The sequence below is a fragment of the Scardinius erythrophthalmus genome (genome assembly GCF_964197995.2).
Source record: "Scardinius erythrophthalmus genome assembly, chromosome: 23".
In the NCBI taxonomy this organism is placed as follows: Eukaryota; Metazoa; Chordata; class Actinopteri; order Cypriniformes; family Leuciscidae; genus Scardinius; species Scardinius erythrophthalmus.
The window spans coordinates 24,385,948-24,405,241 of NC_138243.1; the positions used below are offsets into that span (position 1 = coordinate 24,385,948).

General features: G+C 36.3%; 1 protein-coding gene across 1 annotated transcript; it reads right to left on the bottom strand.

Moving 5' to 3' along the window:
* Positions 1 to 5,703: 5,703 nt before the first annotated feature.
* Positions 5,704 to 14,149, bottom strand: igsf5a (immunoglobulin superfamily, member 5a). Its single transcript, XM_081353603.1, has 9 exons — positions 13,971 to 14,149; positions 13,383 to 13,454; positions 12,205 to 12,516; positions 9,570 to 9,860; positions 9,126 to 9,239; positions 8,896 to 8,923; positions 8,669 to 8,757; positions 7,993 to 8,042; positions 5,704 to 6,942 (listed from the first exon to the last, which is right to left on the bottom strand). Exons 2-9 carry the CDS (start codon positions 13,423 to 13,425, stop codon positions 6,889 to 6,891), a joined length of 981 nt encoding a protein of 326 aa, XP_081209729.1. The 5' UTR covers positions 13,426 to 13,454; positions 13,971 to 14,149; the 3' UTR covers positions 5,704 to 6,888.
* Between the last annotated feature and the right edge of the window lie 5,145 nt (positions 14,150 to 19,294).

The window sequence follows — 19,294 nt, forward strand, 5'->3', positions numbered from 1 at the left end:
AATTAAGGCCATTTCTGATAGACTATCAATGACCATTAGCAGAATCCTTTGAATCATCTCCAATGCATTGCTGGCACAGAAACTGCCCACACTGAGATGACCGCAGGAAAAAGAGGAGGAGGGGAAAGCGCTCATTGGCATTGATACAGCTTGGCTTATATTTACCTACTAATGTCTGCATCCTGTAACTACGGAGGAAACCCCTCTCAGACCTTTTGCCCAGTGTTATTCTGTCATTGCAATGAGAAAAAATGATAAAGGCCTGTTCACACCAAGAACGATATTGTTATGTTTATTCTAAGCGCTGCCATTTTGTCACTGCCATTCAGCTCTTTAAAGCAGGATGGATTCTGATTGGCTGTCAATGTTTTTATTGTTTCAAGAACCAATGAGGTTTATTCTCTTGTTATGCATCACGTTTGAGCTTCCGCAAGAACCAATGAGGCTCATTCTCTTTACACGCAGCACGTTTGAGCTTCTACAAGAACCAGTGAGGTTTCATCAACTGCTCAATTTATATGGATTAGTTTTACGATCTCTATGAACTTTTTGAAGCGTCAAAGTGGTAGTTGTGTAGCTGTCAATGGAGAGAGAGAAATCGCTCAGATTTCGTCAAAAAGATCTTCATTTGTGTTCCGAAGATGAACGAAAGAGGTTTGGAACAACATGAGGGTGAGTAAATGATGACAGAATTTTAATTTTTGGGTGAACTATCCGTTTTACCCTATTTATTACAAAGCTCTCTCGAATACTTGATTCTGATTGGTCAATGATGGCATTCAGCAGCCAGATATTTCCTCACATTCGCCATTATCTATGGAAGCTTGTTTCTGCCATGGAATAAAACATAAAAAAGGTAATTGTGACTTATTTATATTGAAGCGATTTATTCCACAATTCTGACTTTTTTCTCACAATTGTGAGTCTATCTAACAATTTCCATTTCAATTTATTTCAATTTATAAACTCGTAACTATGACCCTTTATCTCACAAGTTTATATCTCACAATACTTTTCTTTTCAAAAATTTCGCACAGTATCATAAATAAGTTTTCGGGCTGTCGCCATGCAGTAAAATATTTTTTACACTTTATGATTTAGACTCATCCACTCCAGGAAAAGTCCAAACAATACCTTTAGAATCACTTTTAAGAGCATCTTTTTCCAGCTGATAAATGATAAAATCATTGGCAGCCAATCAAAATCCTTGCATTGACAAACACCACTCTTTTTTCATACAAGTTATTATTAAACTTTATAATGAATAATGATTATAAATATTCAATGAAGACTTTACAGTGACCCCACCACACCACACTTAGCATACACTTGCACCTCTCTCTTTGACTTTCATTAGCTGTGTGCCGTAATGAATTCATAGTGGACTCATTTGAAGTAAATGGCTCTCTGACACTGAATTATTACTGGCCTCCTGGAAAACTTGAACATTTCTTTGGAAGAGCTTGCTCCTCGCTCCAAATAACTTCATGGAATCATATACAATACATTTTTAATTGGCCTAATTAATGATGCAAATTATTGATGGCTAAATGGTGAAGTTGTGTACATGAATCTTTAGTGCTGAGGAGAGAAAGATCTTGAATACAGTATGCCTGTACTGTATATGCTTTTTGGACTATAGAATTGATTAAACCATACCGTTTTTAATGCGAATGCTGCACTGCATGAAACTGCAAACAGACCGATGAGATTTCATTGTTGTAGTCTTTACTGCAACAGAGCCAACTAATGTAAAAGCTGAAATTTACCTAGTTAATTTAATAAATTAATTATATCAAATCTAAATACACTTAACATTATTTTGCCCCCTTTTAGAGCTTATAAAAATGGATTGGCTGGGCTTTAGGGCACACAGCAGCCCACCATTGTGGGTCAAATTTCAACCCCATAAAGCAATATCTGAGCTCAGCATTTAACCTCGTGGCATAAAGAATCTGTCATTGGCACAATTTTGCTAATGAATTCCTCTGCATTGGCGTGCTAGTACCAAAAAAAAAAAGCACAAGATTTTAAATAATCTGCAGACAGAAATGAGTCTGAAGTGAGTATGCAGCATGCAACCACAAAAGAAACATTTTCTTTGGCTTGTAAGGCTATAGAACAGACAGTTTTGCTAGTCTCTGGAGGTTTTATTGTGAGAAAGTGATAAAGCAAGGTTTGTGAGCAAAGGTGATAATAATTCCTTTCCAGTCATTAGCTCCTAAATTTTGCCCAAGACCAAGCTGTACCTTCTGGCAAGACCATCAGTTTCCTGTATTTCTGTCTGTTTTTTTCCAAAACACAACGGCGGTTCATTAATTCCCAGAGTGCCTTTAGCTAAAGATCCCTCTGGATTGTGTGGACAAATAAACTGTGGAGTCTGGCTGACCTTTACGGTTCTCACATCCATGATCATTTGCTTCATTGAGAAGACAGTCAGTCGAACCAACTGAATTAAGAATCTGAGAAGTTGTTAATAGTGGGCCAAGATCTTTACATGCTCACTCTCTGAAGATTTCATAACAGTATAAGTCCATGTTCTTTAAGAGATCAGGGTTCGACTGTTTTAGGACTGAGCAGATGATGTCCTACAGTTATTTTAGTCCATTGCCACAAATAAATTACAGTAAGACATATAAATATATATATAAATATGTGTGTCAAAGGTTTTTAAATGCAACCCTGGTCTTGCCGTTAGATTTCAGATGTGTTTTTCACATGTAAATTGCCATCTTGTTCTTTTACTTACATTCTTTTTACTTTAAAGGAGCTGTATGTAAGAAATGTATTTCAATTAATCATAAAATGGCCCTGATATGTCACTAGACATTAAGAAATCATGTTCATTTCAAATACTTATATCACTGACAACAGTAGTAAGGCCAGGATATTGTCATTTAAAAAGTGAAGTTGCAGCCCTCAACTGATGTTGATGTTGTCATCTTGTGTTTTGGCCTGATGCTCCACCCTCCACCTATCTACCAATCACAAAGTCAGTAGTGTTTCGGCATCCGGGTTGCCAGCTCTGCTCTAGTTACCACAGCTGCAGCTCCTTGTAGCAGCCTACGTTCCTGCTGGATCCTGCAACATATCTGGCAACCTCGAGTCAGGGGGGAGGGGGAGGGGATACAGTGATTGCAGTACCAGTTTTGGCCACAATCTTACATACAGCTCCTTTAAGTGCACATAAATGCCATGCTATATAAATACATTACTGTATAGGCTATTAATTATTACCAATTTACCATGGTGTATATCAAAATGCCATGATATTAAAATAGATATACGTAGCTATTAATATTTAAAATACCTTGGACCATGCAAATACCTTAATCATTCAGTGCCATGGTACAGTATATGTCAAAGTACCATGTTTTTTGTAAATGTAGCCATTGTCATGCCATTGTAAGATATTTACCATGTTTTTTACAAGTAAAATGCCATCTTATTCTTTCACTTTTATTATTTTTACTTAAAGAAGCATAAATACATTATATATGGTAATCATTAAACGGTGTATATCAGAATAACATGATATTAAAATAGCTATTGATATTTAAAATACCTTGGAGTACCATGCAAAGGCCATGCATGCTGTAATCTTTCAGTGCCATGGTACAATATATATCAAAGCACGGTGGTATTCTTTGAAATTACCAGCTGATACCATCACTATATAGGGCATCACCACAGGGTTCTCCATATTTTGCTTCACATTAGAATGAAACTGTAGATTCTCCATATCTGTGTCTTGGAGGTACACGGTTACATAACAGGAAGTGACTTTGGTGTGGTCGTAATGAGTGGGAGAATATCAGCTGCTCGGCCAGCTCAGATCTGGGTGGAGTGAGGCGTGAGGAAGAGGAAGACTCCACTGCTAACAAGCCACAGGGGGATAGATGCCAGCCTACAGCTGGCCATTAAGCCAACCTTATTTATTTATTTATGAACATTCATTATTTTTTTAGGGAAAAGATGAAAGAGGGCTAATATTCACACAGTGACTGCAGAGCGCTCGGATACAGCTATACTCGCCGCGTCCGCACGAGCGCGAAGGTGCGCGCGGCAAAAATTACGTCATTGAAAGTGGGCGGTGGAGCACGTTGGTAAAATTTCCTTGAAAGACATTTAATATTTTACGGGGACTTTGCATAGACATGATTTTTGTTCTGTACAAACTGTATATTCTATCCCCTAACCCTCACAGAAAACTTTCTGCACTTTTACATTTTCAAAAAACATAATTTAACATGATTTATAAGCTGTTTTCCTCATGGGGACCATTTTGTTTATGCATGTATATATATATATGTGTGTGTGTGTGTGTGTGTGTGTGTATATATATATATATATATATATATATATATATATATATATATATATATATACACTCACCTAAAGGATTATTAGGAACACCTGTTCAATTTCTCATCAATGCAATTATCTAATCAACCAATCACATGGCAGTTGCTTCAATGCATTTAGGGGTGTGGTCCTGGTCAAGACAATCTCCTGAACTCCAAACTGAATGTCAGAATGGGAACGTAAGGTGATTTTAGCAATTTTGAGCGTGGCATGGTTGTCGGTGCCAGACGGGCCGGTCTGAGTATTTCACAATCTGCTCAGTTACTGGGATTTTCACGCACAACCATTTCTAGGGTTTACAAAGAATGGTGTGAAAAGGGAAAAACATCCAGTATGCGGCAGTCCTGTGGGCGAAAATGCCTTGTTGATGCTAGAGGTCAGAGGAGAATGGGCCGACTGATTCAAGCTGATAGAAGAGCAACTTTGACTGAAATAATCACTCGTTACAACCGAGGTATGCAGCAAAGCATTTGTGAAGCCACAACACACACAACCTTGAGGCGGATGGGATACAACAGCAGAAGACCCCACTGGGTACCACTCATCTCCACTACAAATAGGAAAAAGAGGCTACAATTTGCACCAGCTCACCAAAATTGGACAGTTGAAGACTGGAAAAATGTTGCCTGGTCTGATGAGTCTCGATTTCTGTTGAGACATTCAGATGGTAGAGTCAGAATTTGGCGTAAACAGAATGAGAACATGGATCCATCATGCCTTGTTACCACTGTGCAGGCTGGTGGTGGTGGTGTAATGGTGTGGGGGATGTTTTCTTGGCACACTTTAGGCCCCTTAGTGCCAATTGGGCATTGTTTAAATGCCTCGGCCTACTTGAGCATTCTTTCTGACCATGTCCATCCCTTTATGACCACCATGTACCCATCCTCTGATGGCTACTTCCAGCAGGATAATGCACCATGTCACAAAGCTCGAATCATTTCACATTGGTTTATTGAACATGACAATGAGTTCACTGTACTAAAATGGCCCCCACAGTCACCAGATCTCAACCCAATAGAGCATCTTTGGGATGTGGTGGAACAGGAGCTTAATGCCCTGGATGTGCATCCAACAAATCTCCATCAACTGCAAGATGCTATCCTATCAATATGGGCCAACATTTCTAAAGAATGCTTTCAGCACCTTGTTGAATCAATGCCACAAAGAATTAAGGCAGTTCTGAAGGCGAAAGGGGGTCAAACACAGTATTAGTATGGTGTTCCTAATAATCCTTTAGGTGAGTGTATATACATACATAAAGATTTGACAAATTAATACAAATAATTGTCCCAAAAATATGTTCATTGCTGAATACAAAAGAATCATGTTCACATAAATATGGTGTCATCATACAAAAATAATTCTTTATTTCCAGAATAAAATATCCAAACATCCTGAGAAGCAAAAATAAAACCTGTGTGAGATATTAAAGGACATATCCTGAATTAGTTAATAATTGAGTTAAATACATTTTTCTTATCTCACTGGCATTTTTTTGCGTTTTAAAAAAATTAACTAAATTTTGTGAGATTTAAGCTTAAAACAAGGGGCAAAAACAAGGTAAGACAAATAAGTTTGTAAAATGTCCATTTGTGAAAGCAATTTTGCCACACATTAATTATATCTAGGTTATATCTACAACAGAGTTGTTTAAAATCCTTATAAACCATTTTATGTATAAATCATATAAATATATAAATCATGGATTTTAGTGCCATAGAAATGTGGGGAAAGGTGCAGATAAGAGAAAATAAGGTCTTAGTAAATTTAATCAGAATTTTTTATTATGACGTGATATGAATGCCATATTTCCAATCCGTTTCATGACACTTCACTGTATAAATAATGTAATTGAGCAGTTTAAGCAGTTTTCCCCCTGTGGGGAGTTAAAGATCAGTGGTTTAGATTAATCGTTTAACTGCATCATGCTCCGTGAAGCATGATGTGTCACATAAGATGGTCCTCTCTAAACACTTCACATGAAAAAAATCTTTGGTGTAATTGTAAGCAGCTATAAAAACAGGAAGCAAATCTCTCACGGGGAGTGTTGTGCCATATGCTGATGATTTTATAATTCTGGAGAAAACAGGATGTTCAATGGATGATTCAAACAAACCTGCTGTGGAAATGCAAGCATCTGATGCATGCATTATGCACATGCAAGGACATACAATGAATCAACACAAAATCTGATCTACTTTGTTCATATGACTAAACAGACGCTGGTGGATCTTAACCCCTCAACCACCCTCATTTCGATCATGTTATCTGTTGTTAAATATGGAAAAATGTGAGCTCATGTCCAATGTACACTGTTGGTAAAAAAATATACAGTATTCAGTGGGGTCCAAAAGTCAGAGATCACAGAGAAAATGCTTCTGTATTCCAATAAATAATCCAGTGCAGGTGCTGATATGAAGTCCCTCTAGCTTTCTTTCTTCTGTAATTAAACCTAAAATGAGGATTTTATGCACAAGAGAGAAGAAAGCCAGAACACCTGCTGTCTGTGAATTCCAACAGTCTCTAGACGATGGTCATGTGTCTGTGCTTCCTGGGACCATCCAAGTCATCAAGAATCTGAAAAACCATAGATTTGTATCATAAATATGGAATCTTGACTAATCATGCTAGTGAAGTGCATGGAAATGTTGAAGTCAACATGAAAGACACTCACGACCCATTTTACTTCCATAATATGCCATATTTCACAGGAGAGAGAGAAAAAAAATAGTAGGTGCAAAGTGGATTTTAACTGTTATATTTTGATGAAAGATTACAGTGCCCCAATTATGCTATTTTAAAGGTACCAAAATTAGTTTTGGAGCTCTCCTACAACAGGTTTATATGCATCCACGGTCAAATTTTTTTTTCTCATAATCTACATTGTAGCATCACTTCGTTTTTTAGTGTCTTAAACGGTTTGATAAAAGATTCAGTCTCTCTAAACCCCGCCTTTCCGAGTCTCTACTCTGCTCTGATTGGTCAGATGGCCCAGTCTGCGATTATTGGTCTACCGCAGCGCGTGTCGAAAACAAAACGCCCATATCTGAATTTCAGCTCCAGATCTTCCGATCTTCTTCTAACGATGGTGTCAGTTTCACCATATCAATTTGATCCCGAGTCCTCAACCTTTTGAAGTGCTTGCAAAGTGGATTCACAGCACAGAAAACAGCATCTTCTCGACAACATGAACCAGACCTCAGCTACAGAGTTTGAGTGCGGGTGAAAGTAGACGTTCACAGGCAGCCAATGAAGATCATAGGCTGGCATCATGCAAATTTGTTACAAACCTACATAGGATTGTGCAGGAAGTAAGACTGGAATTACGGACGACTCGTTTCAGGCAGAATCAGTTCTTTCTTTTGAGAGATAATAACTAAATATTTTGTGCATTATGATCCTTGAAACTTTGCAGACCTTTTACATTCACAAACAGCTATATTACACACTACATGAAAGGTCATATCTGAAAAAGCATAATAGGGGCACTTAGCTTTTTATTTGGAATAATGTTTCTTTGGAATAATAATTGATTAATCATTTAAAACAAGATCAGGAATATGTTAAGGAAGTAAATAGGTGAAGTTTTGGTTTCATGTTGACTTTAAACTTGATCTGAGGCGTCACCTGATGATCGTTAGAAAGGTTTGTAAACCAGACTCCGCCGTTGGGGTGTCCTGCAGTAAAGAGAAGCAAAGATGTATATTCTACTTAACATGATGGTTTATAGTTCATTTATACTTTCCTGAATCCTCACATTAAAATAAATGACAATGAAATAAAGTAATAAAATGAGGCTTCTTGTGTGCAGAAACATGCCAGGTTTTTGTAACAGATTTTGAATGCAATAATCACTTATTCATGGTTTCCATGTGATGTCATACCCTTATAGGACACCCACCTGGAGAGCAAAACAAAGGCTTTCCTCCATTGCTCGCCAGTTATTTTTTACAAAGTCAGTATTAAGTACTAATGTAGTAAGGCAATGATATAAGACCAAATACTACACCTTTATAATGATGCTCTATGTACTAGCAAGCAGATGAACCCAAAATATAAAACCAAGCATTTTCCATAGAAAACCATTGTAAATACAATGCTTAACTGTTTAGTGTATCATATTCTGGGCTGATCTACTAATATATATATATATATATATATATATATATATATATACACAGATACACACATGAATTCAGGTGAAACCTGAATACACCACAAAGACATTGGTTCAACATAATTTAGGTCAAACCAGCACATGCACATATGGGATGATAGTGCGTGTTTGTTTATGCGTACACACCATCATGTTCATCTGTATCATATCCTTGGTTGTCCCGTCCTCGTACATTTTGTGTGGCGGGCGTCATATTCGGGGACTGGACTCGTGCCCTGAAACGGGAGTTCAGACCTGTTAGCAAGCCACTTACAACAATAAAGATTTTAAAAGCAATGATTGCTCAATTTCACATTATTTTGTATTTTCAATCACTCCTAAATCCAAAAGACACACTGAAGCTCATTTCTCACCTCTTGATCTCCTCTTGGTAGCTTGATTCTGTAGAAAAGAAGAAATAAATGAGTTGATACCAGATTAAGATCAGAATCTGTTGTTTGACTAGTTAGTATGGTCCAGTTAGCGTATTACAACTACACACTCTGACACTTTATGAATTGAGATGCACTAATGCAACAAATCTGGCTCACTATATAATATGGCTATAGTATGGAAATTGTGGTGCATCCCCACAAACACTCACTTTTCTTTCTTCTTCTAAGGCAGAAGAAAACAATTCCAAAGATGATTAGAAACAAAATAGCAGCAGCACTGAAGGCAACAGTGACAGCGATTAACACTGTCTGGTCTCTTTTAGCTGTTTAAAAAGAAAAAGAAAAGAAAGAGATAAGAGAATCATGCATCAACCATCATTTTAAAGCGTCAAACAGCACAGCAGCGTTATCATTGCAATTAGCTCTGATTATAATACTAAACTGCGTGTGGCTGGATTGGTGTTTGCAGTGCCCTCTAGCTGTTCCTGCAAGTAACTGTTCTAATTTGTGGTTGTAAAAACAACATGGAAACAAACCCCGTTTACTAGAATTTATGATCTAATATATTTGTTGATGACTCGTAAAAAAAAAAAAAAAAAAAAAAAAAAACACGCGCGCACACACACACACACACACACACACAAAAACCGTACTGTTCTTATTGACGGTCAGAAAGACAGTGTTGCTTTCCGGTGTGTTCAGGGCAGGGACCGTGACCAGACACTGAACAGAAGAAGTATTGATGGCGGTGACCGTCAACGTGCAGCTGGAGTTAAACAGACTGTCCTGTGTCACAGAGCTTCTGTTGCAGGATGTTTCCACTCCATTAACAGACCAGGACATGCTGGGCTCAGGAAACCAGCCCACGGCCCGGCACTGGAACTCCGCCTGAGCTCCTTCCGTTTTAGTCTGGTTTCCACCTACGATCTCGACGCTGCCACGTTCTGGAGAAGAACAGAGCAGAATTATCTCTTCAAACACACACTCTGCCCTAATCGCTATGGATTTGTGAGTTTGCTTTAGTGACGGTTCAGCATGTCTTGAAACATGGTCCACTTTAATTAAGTAGATTATTATTGATTATCTGCACTTTGAGATGTAATCGGATAATTTCCCACGGGACAGCAGCAGGACAGGTGAAAGCAGTGACTCACAGGTGTAGCTGATAACATCTCGGATTTGTTTTGCCTTGTGCTGCACTTTGTACTTTCTGTGGTCCACCATAAAAACACTGACAGATCTTGTAAGGCAAAACATTCACTTATAATAATGCATTCAAGAATGAAGAAGTTATATAAATGTATCATGTGCTCGCCAAACTCAAAATGTCCCTATTTTGGCTTTTCTGTTGATGCTTTTCAAGTTGAAATGTCTGATTCTGAAGACTCTGATACATGTAAAAAATAACAACATAAGACTATTATGAAAAAAAAAATATTAATATGAATAAAACATTGATCTTGCATCTGACAACATGCTAAAAAAGAAACAAATAGCAAAATTTAAGAAAAAAAGAATGAACAAGAAACACAGGGTTCCTCAAACGGGTCGTTTATTTTGCAGTTGAGGAACATTTTATTGCTCAAAGGTTACTCTTTCATTGCTCAGGTGACTTACTGTAGTTCTTAGTTTTGTTTTGTAATATGAATCATTGTAAGGACCCAAGAAAGTTTTGCTGAGGTTCCCATTAATTTATGAAAATGATATTTCTGAATGTTCTCTGAACATTTAAAATGTCCAGTATAATTAAATGTTTTATCTTTGTTATGCAAACAAGGGAACATTCTTGTTTATAATTATGCTTTTTTTTTTTTTTTAAGTAAACCGAACATCCAACTAAAACTTTTCAGGAAAAAGGTTCCATGAACAATTAAATTCTCACTATTAACTAACTATTAACTATGAATTTTGCCTCAGTAAACTCCTAATTCCTGCTTATTAATAGTTAGTAAGGTAGTTGTTACATTTAGGTTTTGAATAGGAATGTAGAATATGGTCAATAAGTACTAATAATCAGCCAATATCCTAGTATACATGCTAATAAGCAAATAGTGAGAATTGGACCCTATACCAAAGTGTTAACTAATTTTTCCATTTGTATAGACTAGAGTAATATTGAAATATAACAATATATTTTAATTGTAATAATGAATATCATAAGGATTGGGAGAAATTTGGTGAGAGTATTTGAGTTTCTATTGCGATCTTTGACTATGTCTTGGCAAATCTGAGAATAGTTTGGGACCTTGTTGAAATGTTAAGTGAAATTCCTATAGTCTCAGTTTGGTCATTGTTGTTTAGGAGAAACAATTACTCCTGTTATTTGGTTGATAGATGCGATTTGGTCCACAAGGGTTAATTAAGTGCTGATGAGGGCAATAGTTAGTGAAGATATATTTAAGGAGAGAGTCTCTGGGAATGTTCAGGCTGCATTTTACGCTCTGTCATGCATACAATCGCTGAGTAATGGTTAAAGGTTGTAAAAAAAAGATCAGCATATGGATGTAGGGGCTGGAACTCACTTGGGCTCAAAGATGAAGCTTTAAGCAAGAAGGTAGGCGCTGTTGTGGAGTGTAACTGAACATTCAAAGCATGACAAAAATCATTAAGGCTGCAGCCTTGCATTTGAGAAGCAGTAGTTTGAACACGGAGAGCTTTAATAAACTGACTCCTCTGTAAAGCCAAAGGCAATCTGTGTAAAATGCAACCCAAGAATAAACAACACAGTGGAAATGAGAGTAAAATAGCTCTCATTAAAAATCTTAAGAGAGATCAAATCATGCATTTGTGTTTGTCTGCTTTAAACTGTTTACTTGGATCCTTGTTTAATGTTCTTAAAAAGACCGGAAAGGCCTGGATCATACAGACAGTTCAAAAAGATTCAGCCGTACCCATGTGAATAAATTTACTTGTGTGATGGCAAAGCTGAACTTTCAGCATCATTACTCCAGTCTTCAGTGTCACATGATCCTTCAGAAATCATTGTTTTTATTGTCAACAGTTGAAAACAGTTGTGCTACAACTAGAAACCTTGAAACATTTGATGAATAGAAAGTTGATTCTATTTTAGCAGTATTTTATTTGTTATAAGTTTTAATTTCTACACACACACACATATATATATGCACTATTTTTAACACTTGCTCTCATCTCATGCTCTCATATTTCACTTTCTGTCATATCTCTATCCTCAAAACATTTTCTATACTCCAAACATACTCCATACGTCATTTGTTTAAGGTGTATCACAGTGGCATGGATCAGGTGAAATGATTCACAATAGCTCACCTTGTACAGACAGTGTGGCCATCTGACTCGCTCCACCCAAAACCTGACAAGTGACTGCACCAGCATCGTTTCTCTGCACGTTGCTAATTATAAACTCCCATTTGTAATTTCCAGGCGTGGTGAAATTTGTGGCAGAGAAGCGGTCTGTGCTGTTCAGCACTCCAGATGCTTCTATAATGGTGACAACCAAGAGTCCGTTGATAGTCCAGGTCATGACAGACGGGGTCAGAGTTGTGCTGCAGTTGAACCGAGCCTTGGAACCACGAAGCACCGCTGCATTTAGAGGCTGGAGCTGCACCTCAGCAGACACTCCTGCGGGGAATTTGACAAGAATCAAATAATTCAAAACACTTCCAAAGAGTTGGTATTTAGATCTTTTTTTTAGACCTTCTCTTGGTTTTTCCTCTTTTGAAATGAAACAAAAGTGCATTAACAAAGAGCTAAGCAAAACTATAGACCAGGGATAGTTGTCAAGGGCTATCCTTGACTAAACATTTAGTCAAATGTCCAAAATTTATTACTCAAATTTGTTGGTTTTGAGTGTGTCAAAATTACACACTTGTTTGTTTTTTCTAGCAATGAGTTTTTGTGAAATTGGATTTTCAAACAAAAATTTCTGTCATCATCATCAATTTTCTTAAATGACAGGTTGTTTTAAATGTTTTCAATTCACACAATTTAATAATTACAATTAAAAATGGCTTTTTAATGGCAGTGTGACCAAATCAAAATGTTGACTGAAAGTGTGACAACTTGCCCTGGTCTGCATTCTCATGTCCATTACTTTGTAAGATTGCACTAATTTCAATGACTTTTCAAAGTTTTCAAAATTAATCTCTATTAGAAGTGTTCCACACTTTGAATATCTTTTTTTTAATCATCCATCCTTTCATTCTCCAAACCAGTTAACCTCTGTAGGATGTGGGTTTTCTTCATCAGTATTTGTATAAATTGTACTTTAGCAAAATTGTCCAACATAACAAAATAATATAATTTTGGAATATATTTTGTGTGGTTTACAGAAAAATAATTTACTAGTGTGTGAAAAAATAAAAGCTAAAAAGCAAATGTAACTTGTTTTGAAGAAAAATATATTTTTACTGGAAAAAAGGACAAAAATACTGATTAAGAAGTTCATTTATTTCAATGCATGACTGTGGCTGAATATGAAAACTCACCCGTGGTGATCAGAAGAAAAAGACCCAGTCTAAAAACATCCATATTTCCTTAGTTATCGTCACAACAGCATCCTAAAATAAATGCACATCATGGTAAACAGACAGGCCAACCGTTGGGACACAACCCTGAAATTGTTAGTACGTTCATTTGATTGCATTCAAGCGTCAGGAATTTCACATTTGCTTTTGTTTAGGTGTGTCTTTGTCATGAACATTGTGTGCAAATATCTTATTGTATTATTAGGTAAACACAAATGTGTCACAAGTTTCCAGATATTCCAGTCATTCAATCAATCTATTAAGCTTTTCTGCTCAAAACATTACTAATATTACCCAAAATGATCTTTATTCATTTATATATCACAATATACATCATCAAATAATTATTCCCTTAATACATACATACATACATACATATTTATGTGCTATTGCACATGAGTACATTTTGTCTTTTACTACATTATTTGTTCAGTGACAGTACACACCCTAGAACAGATATGACAGATTTTAAACCACATGCTCAATTCACTGAACTTAAAAGTTATTCTATAGTAAGAACTTCAATATATTGAACAACAACAACAATACCTCAAAAAGATTCCATGGAATGAATCAGGGATTAATCCAGTAAAATAGAGAAACGGTCCTACGTCAGATCACCTGTCAGCCTACAGAAAGGCCAAAGTCCAGCCCGTCATGTTATTAAAGTCTCTATTACATCTCCATGCAGGCGAAACCCAACAAGCCTGTCTGCTTTGCATATGTCTGCAGATCTCGTGAGGATTTGAAGTCACGTTGACATGTCAAAGAAGGTGGTCTGTCTCTACCAGAAAGATTACCTTTGGGGTGCATGAGCCCATGACCCATCTGTTTGGGTTCATGCAAGGCTGTGTTTGAACGCAGTTGATTTAAATCCTCTGAAACAGACACACCCGGTTTCACTGAAGAAAAAAAGAGTTTACAGTGTCAACAACAGCAGTCATTCCTGCCGCTCAGCAGATTTATATATTGTATCTCCATCACTGTCTGTGCAAAGCCCCGACAGGTGATGTTCACATACCTAAAGACATTGAGGAAACCAGGAAGTCTCAGGGTATTGAGCAATTATGTTGGTTTAGTTACCTGGGGATCAGCTGCTTGTTTAGTGTACAGAGAAGAACATATGCAAACAGGAAGCAATGACGTAGTCAGGCATGACACACATATTATGCTTATACATAAAACTATGCCCTTTGGCTCCATGCAGGGAACGCTGTATTTGGTGTCTTGACCTGCTACAGACAAACACCTGCAAATGACAATAAATCAACTAACTTAGACTTTGTTGTCCAACAGCTACTCCATCATAGGGATTAAAACAAACCAAACCCTATAGAAGAATGTACAAAGGTGAGAAACATACATTTATTACGATTTACATATTTGACAGATCCTTTATCCAAAGTGACTTTTGTGCATTCAAGTTAGACATTTGTACTGGTTTATTGTTTTCCTGAGAATCAAACTGAATCCAGAAAGCAAGGTTATCTTACCGTCAAACACACCCTAAACTCTCGGTTGATTAACCCAAACCTTGCTTACTCGAGGTATTCTGGTTCCAGAAATGCGTCCGGGAGTAAGGTCAGCCAACCCAGAGTATGTTCACGGTTAACACACAAGACATTCTCTACAAAGTGATGAATTGACGAGTCACCATGGAAACGGGCACTAAGTAAAAGCATGCCATTCTACTTAATTTGTTTAAGGCTATATTTACACACTTAGTACATAATGCCAGCTATTTGGTGGTTGTGCAATTATTCTTCAATCTTTTTGTATAAAGGGCCTTTATACAGGCATAACTTGTTTTGTTATACTGGTTGAAACTCTCTTCACATCCTGATTGCAATCAATACTAGAAGTCGTCTAAATATCAAAACACGTATATATATATATATCTTCTCTGGAAGTCGCAGGACCAAAAAATGTTCGTCCAATCATTGCATTCGGACTGAAAGCAATGATATAAAGTCCGACCTTCCTGTCAATGTATTTCCATACCTCCACGCACCCTGCTCGCGCAGACATCACACGTCATTGGTGCATTCCGTAAGGCTGCAGATTTGTAGACAGCCACCAAGCGCCAAAAACAAAAGCAGTAACCTTTCACAGTTTCTCATTAAATGAAATAAACCATCTTTAACCGTGCTTTAAATAAACCATCATATACTTTACCTGTTTGTGTCGTTCTGTTTCATGACACTCAGACTCGGATTTATGCCTTTCTATGTCGACAGTATCAATGCTGAAAGTAATCTGCAGCAGTCTGGTAGTACAAGTAAGAGCTCTGTAAGTTGTTTACGTTGATTATTATTGTAATGTTATGTGGTTTAAGATATGGGGTAATTTAATGCCATCTCTCGTGACCTGACACTTTGCTAAATCTGCTGTGCTTTGGAGGAGGCATGGCTTTGGAGACACTCTGAAGGGAAGTGGGATAACATTTAAAGGGGTGGTATAATGCCCTGGCTTTTCACAAGATGTAAAATAAATCTCTGATGTCCCCAGAGTGTGTATGTGAAGTTTTAGATCAAGATACCCCACAGATATTTTTATATAGCATGTTAAAGTTATCCCTTTTTGAGGGTGAGCAAAAACGCACCATTTTTGTGTCTGTCCCTTTAAATGCAAATGAGCTGCTGCTCCCAGCACAGTGGGCGGAGCTTCAACAACTTGTGTCCTTCCCTTCCTTAGCAGCTTCGATTACCTCACACAGACATGCACTGCAAATTTCAAAAACGTTTAGCCTTTTATGTTCAAACCGGAGTCAGAAAGACGGAGAGACTCAAGAAGAAGTGACAACATGTAGACAACATTTCTGAATGATGAATTTATGTAGCTTATGTGTAGTTATCTTCTAGTCATTGATTAGCATATTCTGTCTTGATAATCTATAAATCATGTTCCTGGGGGTGGGGTTTATGTAAATGTTAGGGTTAGTGATGTCACTAACCCGGGAGGAATGTTGTGTAGTTCCTACCAGCCGTTTGTTGTAGTCCTTAAAAAGCAATTTCTTCAAAAGAAAATATCTCCCTTTGCTTTGAACTTTGAGCGTTATAACTTTGCAGATGTTTATGCTCAAACAGCAACATTACACACTAACTAAAGTTAGAAAAGTGAAATCATAATCAACCTATTATGTTTGATGCTGATTAAATGATAAAAAGAAAGACTGATTAAACTAAATAACAAACTAAATAAAGATAATATGACTGTATAAGTTTGTTTTTTATGTTTAGTCATTTTGCTTCCACATTGTTTGAAAGATATATAAATATATATGTATATGAAGAGTTCAGATGCAAAAGCCTCTAAGTGCCATCTGAAATTTTCTTCTATGATCATTTTTATCAAGCTCATATATTTAAATTCAGTAATTTCACTTAAATGGCAATGAAAATTACCTATTAATTGTCATGTAAGTGAAATTACTGAACTTAAATATGAGCTTAATAAAAATGATCATTTTAGAAGAAAATTTCAGATGGCACTTAGAGGCTTTTGCATCTGAACTCTTCATATATATATATATATATATATATATATATATATATATATATATATATATATATATATATATATATATATATATATAATGTATATGTGTAGCTTTATGTGAAGAACAGAAAGATATTTAAATCTGTATTCACTGAAAAGCATCCAAACAGTAAGAAATCATGATGGAGCAGGGTTGGTGTTTAGAGCTACTGATGCCGTGTCAGAGTCATCCTGCAGGGGGCGGCAGTGAGTTAATGCAGTGAGGCTCTTTATTAGCATTGAGTGTGAACTGCACCTATGGAGAGCCATGAGATGGCAGGTCACACATTTGATTAGAGTCAATAGGAGGGAGAGAAACAGCACAAGGTCAGAGACAAAGGTTTTGAGCAGTTATTTTAAAATTAACTTTGAATGCGGTAGCAAATAACGCACTTCAGTTAAAATTATAATATAATTTCAATTTAAGTTTAAATTAAAGTTAAAATATAATCAAGTACTTGAGCTTTATTTGGCCAACACATCAAAATAAGTTTACTTCTTTAAATGACAAAAGATTATTTAATCTGAAAGTGTACTTAAGTGTGTTAAACACCGTTATGAAAGTATACTCTCTCTTTAGCGTTAAGTGGCCCTTTATTTCATTAATTTTGTATTATCTAATAATATCATCTATCTACAATTTTTAAAAATGACATTTTTAAGATCTGAAGCAACAAGTGCACATTCAATACAGGTACGCGCACTTCTTTTATTCACAGGGGTTACCATGCAATACCATTGTTTTTTTTTTCATATTTCATGGTATGATACCATTAGGTTTTGATTAGATTTTTCTCCATTGTACCTTTTTTTGTTGTTGCTGTAATTCCATGCTATGCTTTGAGCTACACTGAAGCAGCATGCAAATATCACGCTATATAAATATGGTTATATTTCAGTACCATGGTAAAAAAAAACTTTCAATACCATCACATCACATGCTACATTATAAAATATATTTGACCACAGAATGCCGCAACTGCCCCATCAGAATGAATGACTTCAGAGAGCAGCGAGAAAACTTAGTAGTGAATTGTGAAAATGTGATCACTGAAATCTTGCTGTTGCACTGCAGATTTTCCTCTTGAGCTCTTCGGGTTTCCTGCACCAGTGAATTTGGCTGCTTCATTCAGCAAAGCAGAATTGGCACAGGGACCCAGATGGAGGAGTCACAGGCTTTGAGGTTTGGGAAAGTGTGACCTTACAGGGTCCTTCTTAAAAAAAAATAAAAAAGATTTTCTGGCTTACAAAATGCCGACGTTGTTTCCCATAAAAGTGGATGGTGAGTATTAATTAATATTTTAATATTATTAGCCCACTTTTCATCTGCCATATGAACATTAAACAATGCAACACCGATGCACTTAACTAATTAACAGAGTGAAAAAAAAAATATTTAAGGGAAATCACTAGGCTATTCACATTTCATCTCATATAATTGTTTGTTTCTCTCTGGCTTTTTCCTTTTCACAGTTCAGTTTTTCTTTTTCTCTCCCTTTACATTGTGTAGGATGTTCATGGCATTAAAAAACACATTAAAAAGAAAGAAAATTGAAAAGAGAGAACTTTGATCAGCTCCCTATGATCTTTGACCTTGGAAGTACTTTCCCACGACTTTTTAATTTTCAAAATATTCTCTTTTTTTCATTCAAAAAAATACACCTTTTTTTAATTTGTGTATTTTTTTATTATTAATTGCATATTTTGCTTGACTTATTTTTAGTCCTTGCACTAATAATTAATGCTCATGCTGGAGATACAAAATAAAACTAAATAATACAATTATTACCATAAAAGATTTTTCAGACACATGGTAAATTCTAATAGTTGTAGCAAAACAATATTTGGGTCAAACAGCTTCATATTATAATACTAGAATATTAGGTTGTAAAATGATACCTATATTTCAAATATTTTTCATTACTGAACAATCAAGTATTATGTGTATCACCATATTTAGATTCACCAACCTACAGTCTTTTCTTCAGTGCCAAGCCTCAAGTTTCAAGTAAAAGTTTTCTTCTTTTTTTTTAAATCTGTCTGCAGTGCAGTCCTGTATTGTGGGTGAGAATTACATCAATCTCAGAGTACAAAACTCAAATGCAAATCCTAGCGTTCCGTGCGATATCTTTGCTTTTGTCGCCCTCTAGTTGTTTAATGCGCTCCTACATGGAAAAACTGAAAATAAAGCATTAGAAAATGGCGCCTTTTCCGGTGTCTGTTGGACATAAAGTCTTTTAAATTGTAAACGGCATAGTGCTGTGTTGTTGCAATTAAGCATTAGGGCAATAACATTATGAAAAAGAAGCAAGGAGAAATAAACTAAGCCCAGTTTT

Excerpts from the sequence above, each read along its gene's own strand:
- igsf5a (XM_081353603.1), bottom strand. The coding sequence starts at position 13,425 with ATGGATGTTTTTAGACTGGGTCTTTTTCTTCTGATCACCACGG. Across the intron at positions 12,517-13,382 it reads TTTTCTTCTGATCACCACGG|GAGTGTCTGCTGAGGTGCAG; the intron begins GTGAGTTTTCAT and ends AATTCCCCGCAG. Across the intron at positions 8,043-8,668 it reads TGATACAGATGAACATGATG|GACACCCCAACGGCGGAGTC; the intron begins GTGTGTACGCAT and ends TCTTTACTGCAG.